A 12,380-nucleotide genomic window follows, 5' to 3' on the forward strand; every position below is an offset into this window, starting at 1 on the left:
GCAATGCAGGGCAGCAAGCAAGTGCTGTTCTCTGCTCTGCACCCCTGCGCACAGCTGTTCTCTGTGAGACAGGTGACAAAGGACTGGCGGAAGGAGGCGGTGGGGGAGGCTTGGGCCGCCCGGTCACGGCGCAAGCCATGGGAGAGTTGGCGGAGGACAAGGAGGTGGCTGCTACGCCTGGGCAGGTGGCCTGTGGGTCGAAGCTTAAAGGAAGCCCCTCCAGCGGCGCACAGCGGCAGCGGAGCCATTCACCATCACTCCCCCTGGCTCCGAAACGGTGGAGGAGGACCGGGCCTACCCCGCCCATCCCATCCAACTTAGCATGGCAGTCCTTCTCGGGAGGGGATTGAAAAGTTGCCAATCAAGGAATGCCCTAGCGGGGGTGGGGACGCTGAGTTCCGGCACCTTTTTTCTTACAAAAAAAAAGCACTGAATATGGCCACCACTGCAGTAGAGACTGAATTCAAGTCACATGGGTACAGAGGCTTCTTATGGTTGCAGTTTTGAATTTCTAATGTAAGTACCCTTTCTGAATGAGTTCGTTTTTTGTGAAAATTCACAAAACAATCCTGGGGGGGTTACCTGTGTACCACTTATCTTAGTAGCTGCTGACATGATACAGGAAATGTATGCAATCTGTAACTCTTCGGTTTCATTTGGCCCTTGTTTTACTTCAATGAAGCCTTTGGCTTATATATACAGTATTTGCGGGTATTAAATCTATGGCTTTTTTTAAAAAAAATTGTCATCAGAAAGAGAAAGAAGGGGTTACACAACCCATATTTGTATATACCTCTCCACTGTCTGCTTCAGCCTGCCCTCCCCACTAGCCCCCCCCCCCACATCAGCGTGCCCTCCCCAGCAATTTCCTTTGAAGGAATTTTGCCTGTGCCAAATAAAAGATTACTCAACACATAATATAAAACTGAATAGCATTTCTGCACTCTGTGCTACATGGACACTATATAGCTTTATTATTTTATTCATTAATTTCTACAGCTCATAGTTTCAAAGCAAAATTTATTGGAAGGATTGAAATTAGCAGGAACTTAAGATCACAAATATATTATTATTATTATTATTATTTTTTAAAAAAACGGGATCATACTGGTTAAATAATCAATGGGTAATACCAGAAATTCAAAACATGCAAAGATATGGGGATGAATCAATGGTTTTTATGTTAGGATATATATATATATGTATATATAGATATATATATAGTGGTTAGTTTTACTAGAGAAGAAAGGCAAATGTTTCACTCACTTTCACTAGTCTCATACTCCATTTCTACTTCTGTTTTTCCTCCTCTCCTTCTGGTTCTTCTATGCTCTTTAAAACAAATCCAAGGATCGTTTCAATTTTAGATGAATAGCAATGACTAAACTAGCATATGACATTTTTACATGTAGCAATCAGTATATATTAAAAACTTAACAAATCAGAAAAAAAAGCCCATGAATGCAGTTTAGTATTAATTTTAATCTTATTTCTCCAACAGGTACATGCGTGTGCATACACACATACACAGACATACCAGGCAGTGAAGCCACTCTGTCCACTCTAATTAACAACATTTTCTCCATGTCACAAATCTGTGTGACAAGCAGAAAATAAATTTTAAGAGGAAGGAAGATATCCCTGCAAGGATAATGGCATCCCCTTCACCATAGAGAATGGATCCATCCATCATTTGGGATTTTCTTCTAGTACAGCTAAAGTCAGCCACAATTCAAATAAGGAAATTCTTTGACAGAAGATCTGCTAACAATCAAACAGCTCCAAACCTAGAGAAGCTAAACTGGCCTCCCACTCCCACTCCCACCCTACCCCACCCCACCCCTCACCTCAAATCGACATACTAAATTAATGAAAATTCTGTATAGGAGAAAACCATTCTCTTTTTGCTTTTAAGGAACGTATTTCATAGTGGTGAAAAAAAACAGTGTATAAGTAATTTGGCTGACCCTATAAGCATAAGAAGCATATTGCTTAGCATTTCCTGCTTTGAATTTTGCATGGCTAGAGTTGAGGTGGAGGGAAACGGATTAAAATATATCAGGATTTAAAGCATTTCTACTACAATACACCCAAGGTATTTTCTCTCAACTGGAAGGAGTTCTTTTGTTTCACTAACTTACCACTGTTGCTGTTTAAGGAGGAAATACCTTGAAAGTGAGTACATGTCTAAGAATAAGCTCCATTTAATTCAGTGAGGATTATTTCTGAGTAGAAATAAACTGTTCTCTCAAGTATTATTTTCTTCTGGGGGGGGGGAAAGCAAGACACAAATCTACCGTAACTTATTTGAATTAAAGAAACAACTATTATATAGGCATGCCTTGCTTATCAATCACACTTGGGACCGGGGATTCTGTGCTAAGTGTTGCAGTTTCTAAGTGAAAAATCATGTCATCATCTTGGATTTATGATGTCAGTTCTACTTCCATTGTAAATGGATTGCCATGGTTAAGTGAGACATTATGGGACTGCCACTTGCATTTTCACTTCCACATTCTCCATTAATTCTGTTTGTTGTTAAGTTGGTTGTGTAGATCACAGATGGCAATTGTGTGATTGTGTGACATTGCAATAAGATATGAGGAGTGTAGCAAAGCTGTTTTCTCCCAACTATTGTTAACTTCGAATGATTGCTAAACAAGGCAGTTAGTAAATGAGGACTACAGTACTGGAATGACCAAAACCAGCTTACTATTTCAGTTCTATCCATAATAAGATGACTTGCTGAATGGAAATGAAAAACATGTTATTTTTACTGCATATGTGTTGTGACCATCCCACCAGGAATTAGTTTTAACCTTAGCTTAACCATAGCCCATCGACTTTGGTTAGAGAAATCTGTTGAGTGTCTCCACTTTGCTCTTTGAATGTCAACCTCATCTTCAGCTGTAGATATTGTCTTCCCTCCTTTTGGTGGGATATGTAATCAAAGGGTGGCACTCTCCATTGTTTTCTACGAGGTACATTCCTGACATACAACAAACTCGAGATGATACCTCTGCTGAGAGCAGGTTGTTGATTCTAATATCTCCATTTAAACATATGCAGCCAACTCTTTTCAAAAAGTACATATTCAGCTCTACTTGGATAAGTAAGAGATGGAGAGAAAACAATTTTGAGATAATAGCCCATAACAGTGAAATTGTGTCAATAATTGAGCCTGTCAGAGTTCACCTCAGTTGTTGTTCAATTTCTATAATACAAGCTATTTTATACGATGTTCTAGTGGGAGCGATATTGAACATTTTTAGTTTTTAGATTCACAGATAAACATGCTATGAGACTGAAGACAGTCCAAACCTTCACTGAAATAGTTTCTTCTTACTGAACCTTATCAGTAAAGAAATGAGATAGAACATTTATGCATATGTAAACTAAAATGTTTTTACATATATGCCTGGAATTGGGGAAAAAAGAAGATTTGCAATGCTTTGCAAAGACTGATTAAAAAAGAAACTTTTCCTGACATCTGCTGGACTCTACTTTGCACCCACCTTTCAGGGCAAGGATGAATAATTAGTCATGAATTTCCTAGTATTTTTTTTCCACTATTGCAGGGAATACAAATGGGATGGAATAGACATGTTGCATTCAATGCAGTCAGGCATTTGTTTTATTAATAATCACCTCATGTAACATGTAGGTATGTATTACAGTGATATAAAAATTGCATAAGATTATACAGTTCAGTCTAATCTTTTTCAACCAGAAACTGGCATTTTATTTACTTGTATCCATGAAATTAAGTATTCACGGGATCTACTTGGCAGCAATAACTCATCATGGGTCCAGCTCCTTTTCTACCTCCCAAATCTTGTCATCTTTGGAAGATCCTCTGGAACAGATTGGATTAATTGCAGTGCAGCAGGAGAAAAAAAGGAAAGTCCAGATGACATATGATAGTATTCCCCTGACATATCATGTAGCCCATCAATTCCTTAAAATAACAAAAACAAAAACAAATAAGGGCTATTTCTTCAGGCTCTCTACCAATCTGAAGTGCCTCCTTCCTGAAACTGGAAGTAGGTCAATTAGAGCATCAAAAATTAGGTCTAATTTATAGGTGGTAAAACCTTTTTCAAATTTAGCTGGACTTGTGGAGACTTCATGGAGGTGCCTACGTTGTTTTCTTGGCAGCGGAGATAAAGTGGTTTCCTGACTTTAAGAATGTTTTGGCTTCCCAACCTGGCTTATATCTTCAGAATTCTCTGGAACCCTTCCATTCAACTAATCTGCTTAATTTCAGAGCCCACACAAGATCAGCCATTACTGTCACCTACTCAGACATTTATTAATGTAGAAACATAGATCATTTTGGATATTTATCTTCAGTTCTTGAGTTTATAATATCTACCCTAACAGTTAAAATACAATTTGGTAAATTAAAAACATATAGTATGATTTTGTGTGAATGTATATTCAAATTATTTTACAAAGAAATTAAAATAAAAAACTGACATAGACATTAGAATTTACTCCTCTTTGAAAAGGATTCAAAGAGCTTCTTCATAACAGTATGTGCAGAAAATCAAAATAAAAAGTTCTATATAATACTCCCCCAAACCATAATGAATGACAAAGTTTAGGGAAAGCATCATTTTGGGGGGGGGAATCAGCAATTAGAGCAAAAATAGGAGACCTGTAAAATAAATTCTCTAATGACTGGTAAGAAAAAAAAAATTGCAATGCTTGGTGTTTGTAATTATTTTGCTTTCTTTTCATCCTTTTTAATTTATGGATTTGGGGATCACCTCTCTCACCCGTCATCGCAAACCTATACATGGAACACTTTGAAACCAATGCCTTAGACAAATCTGAACACAAACCCAAACTCTGGCTTAGATATGTAGATGACACTTTTGTAATTTGGCCACATGGGAAAGAAAAACTAGACAACTTCCTCACACATCTCAACAGCCTACACCCCAAAATACAATTTACTATGGAAATAGAAGCCAACAACCAACTCCCCTTTCTGGACGTCTTAATCTACAAAAAACCCAATGGTTCCCTAGGACACACCATCTACCGGAAAAAAACACACACCAACCGCTACTTAAACGCAAAATCCCATCACCACCCGGCACAGATCAACTCCGTAGCGAAGACCCTCATCTCCAGAACCAAACGCCTAGCCGACAAAGACCACCTGAAAACCGAATTACACACTCTCACTAACGTATTAATTTCCAACGGATTCCAAAGAAGCACTATTACCAACCTAATCCAAAGGGAGACACAGAACAGGACAACGGCATCGCCCTCCTCCCTTACATTAAAGGCACCACAGATAAAATCAGCAAAATTCTCCACAAACACAATATCAAGACAGCCTTCGGCACTGACCAAAAAATAGCCAACATCTTAAGAAACCCCAAAGACAAGTTCCAGCTTGAAAACCAAGGAGTCTGTAAAATACAATGTAAAAACTGCCCAGCCACATACATTGGACAAACTAATAGGAGAATAAATGCACGTATCACAGAACACAAGAACGCAGTCAGAAAAGAAGAAAAAACTTCCAACCTTTTCCAGCACCTTAAAGCAACAGGACATGAAATTGACTTTGAAGGAATGAAATTAATCTCCAAAACTGAACACTACAATAAGAGAATAATTATGGAAGCCATCGAAATAGAGAAACACCCCCACAACATGAATAAACGTGACAATACCTCCTGCCTCCCATCTGGAAACTAGCCCTAGTCAACAAACGAGTCCCAGCCACAAAAACCGACACCGGACCCACAACAACACAGGACGCCACCACCAATCATCCTCACCAGACTCAAGCCCAAACCCACCCCATAGATGAAATGCAACCACCATCCAGAAGCCAAACCACGGCGGCATCTCCAGCTGCTGCACCCCCTCCCAACCCCCACACAAAGCAAACTGACACACACCATGAACACAAAGCCAGACCGCAAACTCGGAGCCAAACCAGAGCCTGGGATGTTACACCACAGCCTTCTGCTCAGGACATTACATCACAGAACTCAGGAGGTTACAATACTAAAGCTTGGGATGTCACAACACAGCCAACCACCCAGGATGTTGCAGCCCAGAACTCAGGATATCACTACACTAGAGCTCAGGATGTCATCACACAGCCCATCACCCAAGTCGTTACAACACAAAAGACTAATGGGCACACAGCCAATACCTCAGCCACACAGGTTGTTACAAAACAGCCGACTAAGCTGCAAACAATAACTCCATCATCCAATCAGGATGTAACAACACAGCCAACCAACCCGCTTACAGCAACAAAGCCAGCACCACACACAACCCCACCAATATTTGTAGAGAGATGGCAGCTCCGATCACGCTTTGCTCGCACAAGCACGAAGCTGAAGACACCAGCCTGAAGATGACAAGTGGGACCTCGTCGAAACGTTGCCAAGACACTCTCAATCTTACATGGGAAAAGACCCAAATACGCCAAGACCTACATACCTGTACCCGTGAAAATCTACGAACGAACACACACACACACACACACACACACACACACACAGTGAGAAATTAAAAAGAACCACAACTGGTCCAGTGATAGCTTAAAGAAATGTCATTAAAAACCAGGCCAGAACACTTATTTTTATTTTATTTATTTTAATTCCATTTATATAGTCTATATATAAATCTACATATAGTGTAAAACACAATTGATTCATCAATGCAATAAAGTTTGTCACATTTGTTTGAGTGTAGTCTGTTGAATAGGAAACTATAATGATCATCATTATTAAAATTATCATTATTACCTTTCACTTCCCTCTGTGACCTCCTTATTTACTATCCTCACCCACTCTCACCTCTTCATGAGAAAGCATATGTGACAAATATACCTTAACTGGCATATGGCTCCATGTATCTAATATTGTATACTCTTTGAAAAGTTATGTAATCATGATCATAATTCATCTTGTCAGTTGTCCCAGAATGCTTACATTTGCTGCAATCAACTTGCAAACGACTGCCTAGAGACTGAAAATTTCTCAGTGTCTCATCAATCAAAGCAGGCATTTTGATGTGATATGAGGCAGTTCTATAGCTTATTATTTACAATTTACAAATCAGATATCATCCATATGCAGCGGTCAAAAGGTTTTGATAGTTATATTGAATTTTGCTTTACTAAGTTATAAAAATTGACGAGAGGGGATTGCATCATAAATCTACAATGCCTGGCCTGTGTTCAGCTAGCTCACATTGGGAAATCTGCAATCTGCAGATGTTGTTAAAATGCAGTTATGTATGTAACTTTTCCCTGGCCCTGAATTAGAGGCTGTGGTTATTTTTCTTACTTGATGGCGGAAAGTTTTTTAAATTGGCCAAAATAGGCCTGGAATGTTGTCTACCGCTATAGGAACTATATACAGAGACGAGTGAAACCATTTCCCCAAAGAAGCTTTGGAAGAAGTTTTGGAACTTGTGAAAACATCCATCTCTTTGCCTCACAGATTGCTCTTCTTTTGATTGATTCTTGTTTTTAGTATTTTCAGTGCTCTCAAATGGAGACAAAATAATGTTTATTTTGTTGAATAGGAGACTGCAGAGAAAGGAATGTGATTCTAAGTACAGCTTCAGATAAAATGTCACTGGCAAAAAAGAAAACATGATTGATGCCAACTTTCAAGTAAGAGAATGGCAATTCAAAATATTTTGTATGCACATGCCAAAGCTACTAATTTTCTTCTCCACTGAACTTAGCTGCTAATTGCCACTGTCAAAAATAAATTGTAAAAATCTCATGCCACTCTCAGTAAATCTGAAGCAACTTAGCACCATGAAAATGGGGGTGGGAAAAAAAATGTTGTTGATATTTGGGGGGGATGCAATTTGTTTCAGCAACAGAGATGTGACATTTAAATGAATGTGCAATTTACCATGAAAGAGCAGTAGTCTTTGAGAAAGTCCCAATTTGCTCTAAGCAAAGGGTTGCCAAGAAAGAAAGACAAATCATTATGGATCGCTTCCTTTAAAATACTGACAGTGATTTTGAGTAATTAAATGATTGTGAATTCTGATATAAACTAAATTTGATCCACATCTTCCAGAACTAATCTGCAAATCAGAACCAAGACTGTAATTCTCTTCCTCAGCCTTCCCCAGTTAAGAAAGCTAAACTATCCACTTACATGGAAATAAATGCAATTTAATTCAATAGATTCAGATATAAGTACACCTGCATAAGAGTACAAATTATATTATCCACCGTCTTCTACATTTTCTAATTGTTCAGCTATCTCAAAATATATTGAATTTTTTTTATCAGTTTGTGGTATAAGAAAGAATAGAGAACGGCATTGAACCTTGTGACTTTATAGCAAAATTAGCCTTCAGGAAACATTTAGAAATGGGCATTTTGAGAGGAAGTTTGAGGAAATGCAGGTATAAATATATAAATGTCAAGCTGATTCATTCACCTAATTGCTTAAAAGGGAGAAACCACAACTGAGAAAACAGTTGATGGGGAAAGAATTAAGAATTTCTATAATCTATGAAGCCTTCTAGGTCTCCACTAAAGAACAATAAAAAGATCAGGAGATCTTGCAGCAAATATAGATTGATGACTCTCTGAAAATTATGAGTTATTTCTACACAAAAATATAAAATATACATACAGAAATTACAGTATTCCCTCGTTTTCACCTAAAGATGCTACAAATCAGGAAAATGCTTAACCAATCTCTTGAAGTCTATATATAACTTTAAGCTTTTGGTCTTGTTAATTGTAATGGGAAATCTAATACTAGGTATGGATACAGGACAGATTAGAATAGACAGACAAAAATGTTTAAAATCTAGGTTAAATTTCAATTGTAGAACTTGCTCCCTTTCAAATTTAAAAATAATAGGGAAAAAATGTTCAAACCAAGGTTTAGGTTGGTTGGTTGGTTGGTTTATTTATTTATTTATTGGACTTATATGCCGCCCTATCTCCCGAAGGACTCAGGGCGGCTCACAACAATAAAACAGCTATAAAAAACAGTAATACAAATATTAAAAAAGAATTAAATTATAAAGCCCCATAATTAATTACTAAAACCAATAAAATTAAAACAATATTAAAACCCCCCATCCTCAGCCCAGGTCGGCCAGTTGGAAAAGATACGTGTTTAGGTCGCAACGAAAGGACCGGAGATCTGGGGACATCCGAAGTTCTCAGGGGAGCTGATTCCAAAGGGCAGGCGCCCCAACAGAGAATGCCCTCCCCCTGGGGGTCGCCAGCCGACACTGTCTAGCTGACGGCACCCTGAGGAGACCCTCTCTGTGTGAGCGCACAGGGCGGAGGGAAGTCGTTCCTGGTAGCAGACGGTCCTGTAAGTATCCCGGACCTAAGCCATGTAGGGCTTTATAGGTAAGAACCAGCACCTTGAACCTCACCCGGAGGACAACCGGCAACCAATGCAGCTCACGCAGGAGGGGTGTAATATGGGAGTATCGGGATGCTCCCATCACAACCCGCGTGGCCACATTCTGCACCAGCTGAAGCCTCCTGGTGGTCTTCAAGGGCAGCCCCATGTAGAGAGCGTTACAGTAATCTATACGGGAGGTAACGAGTGCATGAGTGACTGTACGTAAGGCATCTCGGTCCAGATAGGGGCGCAACTGGCGCACCAGGCAAACCTGGGCAAATGCCCCCATGGCCACGGCTCCTATATGATGATCTAAGTTGGGTCGTGCATCCAGGAGGATGCCTAAGTTGCGCGCCCTATCAACGGGAGGCAACACCTCTCCCCCCCATAACCAAAGATGGTAAATCTTGGACAACACGAGATGCCGACATGTAGAGCCACTCGGTCTTGGCCGGGTTGAGCTGGAGCCTGTTCTTCCCCATCCAGATTTGTACCACTTCCAGGCAACGGGACATCACGTCGAGGGCATCACTGGGTTGGTTCAGAGTGGAGATGAAAAGCTGGGTATCATCAGCATATTGATGATACCTCACTCCGAAACCGTGTATGATCTCACCCAGTGGCTTCATATAGATGTTGAACAGGAGGGGAGAGAGGACCGACCCCTGAGGCACCCCACAATCAAGGGACTTCGGGGTTGACCTCTGTCCTCCTGCCAACACCGTCTGCAAATGGCCTGAGGGGTAGGAGGAGAACCACCGTAAAACAGTGCCTCCCGCTCCCAACCCCCGGAGACGTCGCAGCAAGATACCAATGGTTGATGGTATCAAAAGCCGCTGAGAGGTCCAATAGGACCAGGACAGAGGAATAACCCCTATCCCGAGCCCGCCAGAGATCATCCACCAGCGCAACCAATGCCGTCTCCGTGCTGTACCCGGGCCTGAGACCCGATTGGTACGGATCCAGATACTCAGTTTCCTCCAGGACCAATGGGAGCTGCCGTGCCACCATGCTCTCAACAACCTTCGCAAGAAAGTGAAGGTTGGAGACAGGACGAAAATTATTCAAAATAGCTGGGTCCAGAGCAGGTTTCTTGAGGAGGGGCCTCACCACCGCCTCTTTCAAGGCGGCAGGGAAACACCCCTCACTCAAAGAGGCATTGATCACTGCCTGGAGCCAGCCTCGTGTAACCTCCCGAGCCGCATAAACCAGCCAGGAGGGACACAGGTCCAATAAACACGTGGCGGCACTTAATCTACCCATTATCCTGTCCACTTCATCCGGAATCACAGGGTCAAACTCCTCCCAGATAATATTGGCCAGACCTGTCGCTTCCCCCTCGTCAGATACTGTCCAATCGGAGTCCAGACCGGTCCGAATCTGAGCGATCTTGTCCAGCAGATGTTGACTAAACTCCTCGGCGCGTCCCTGCAAGGGATCTTCCCCTGTCCTTTGATTTAGAAGGGAATGGGTCACCCTAAACAGGGTGGCTGGGCGATTATCTGCGGACGAAATGAGGGAGGCAAAGTAAGTACGCTTCGCCTCCTCCATTTCCACAAGATAAGATCTCGTAAAAGATCTTAACTGTGATCGGTCAGACTCGGACCGACTGGACCTCCAAACGCTCTCTAGGCCCCTCCTCCGGCGCTTCATCTCCCGTAGGTCCACGGAAAACCATGGGGCCCACCGGGATCTGCGTCGGGTCAGAGGCTGCAAAGGAACAACGCGGTCGAGATCCTCAGAAGCAGCCCGTTGCCAGGAGTCAACCAAGATCTCGACCGGGCTGTGGGAGAGGGAAGCAGGAATCAAACCAAGCACTGTCTGAAACCTTTCTGGGTCCATCAAGCGCCTGGGGCGGAACCACCTAGTCGGTTCCACCTCCCAGCGGCGGGAGGTGGCATGACGGAGGCCCAGCCGCAGGAGATGATGATCTGTCCATGAAAGGGGTTGTACAGATGGAGAAACCTCACCCAGATCATTAAGCCATTGCCCGGAGATAAAAAATAAGGTCGGGCGTGTTTCCCCCCTCATGGGTCGGGCCCTGAATTATCTGGGTCAGGTCCATGGCCATCATGGAAGCCATGAACTCTCGTGCCACTCCCGATGCCCCCCCTAGGGAAGGTAGGTTAAAATCTCCCAGCACCAAAAGTCTGGGAAATTCCGCCGCCAATCCCGAGAGAGCATCGAGTAGCCTGGGCAGAGCCGTTGCCACGCAGTTGGGAGAAAGGTATGTAAGCAACAGGTCCAACTGACCACCAGGGCCCCATCTTAAGAGGAGGGACTCACATCCGCCTATCTGAGGGGCAGTGGCCTCCCGCGGACAAAGGGCCTCCTTGATAACAACCGCCACCCCGCCGCCCCTACCCTGAGCCCGAGGCTGATGCAACACATGGAAACCTGGAGGGCATAAATCAATCAGAGGGACTCCTCCCTCTGAGCCCAAACATGTCTCCGTAATGCATGCCAGGTTATTGTAATGCCAAGACATTGTTCAGCAATAGAGCAAAGAAATTCATATTCTCCATCATATCTCTAGATTTCTTGATTGCCAGAGGTTTAGAGAATTACAGAGGACATCACCTTTTATATATGTCTGCTACTACATACATACATACATGAAAGTAAGCTAAGGCTATCTTCAATATGAACACACCAAGAAGATGCATGGTTTCCTTCCAGATTCTTGGAACATACATTTCTTTCCCTTTCTACTATATTTTGCTTCTGCCAAATATAAATGTTATAAGTACTTTTGTACACACAATTTGTCTTTTCAAAGGCTATTGTTGTTAAGAGTGTTTGATGTATATATAGTATATTCTGCAGTTTTGTATGTTATCCTAAGTTGAGGAAACACAGGCTATTTACTGAACACAATTTTAGGTTGGTTTTGTTTTATTTCTTCCTAATTAATTAGAGATGAAATCATTAGCTTGTCACATATGAAACAGACCTAGCAAATGTCTTGATGGAACTTGATCAAAGGGACTTACT

At 41.8% G+C, this 12,380-nt stretch overlaps 1 protein-coding gene across 3 annotated transcripts in view; it reads right to left on the reverse strand.

The window, feature by feature from the left end:
• Positions 1-12,380, reverse strand: part of PLCB1 (phospholipase C beta 1) — a 471,912-nt gene that overhangs the window by 22,037 nt on the left and 437,495 nt on the right. For 2 of the 3 annotated variants that reach the window (XM_083362232.1, XM_083362233.1), the window contains exon 32: positions 1,267-1,332. The exons of the other annotated variant lie outside the window; for it this stretch is intronic. In XM_083362232.1, the coding sequence (XP_083218358.1) occupies positions 1,291-1,332 (42 nt within the window). In that variant the 3' untranslated portion in view covers positions 1,267-1,290. The remainder of the gene's footprint in view (positions 1-1,266; positions 1,333-12,380) is intronic. 3 annotated transcript variants of the gene reach the window in all.

Source organism: Vipera ursinii (genome assembly GCF_947247035.1).
Source record: "Vipera ursinii genome assembly, chromosome: 1".
In the NCBI taxonomy this organism is placed as follows: Eukaryota; Metazoa; Chordata; class Lepidosauria; order Squamata; family Viperidae; genus Vipera; species Vipera ursinii.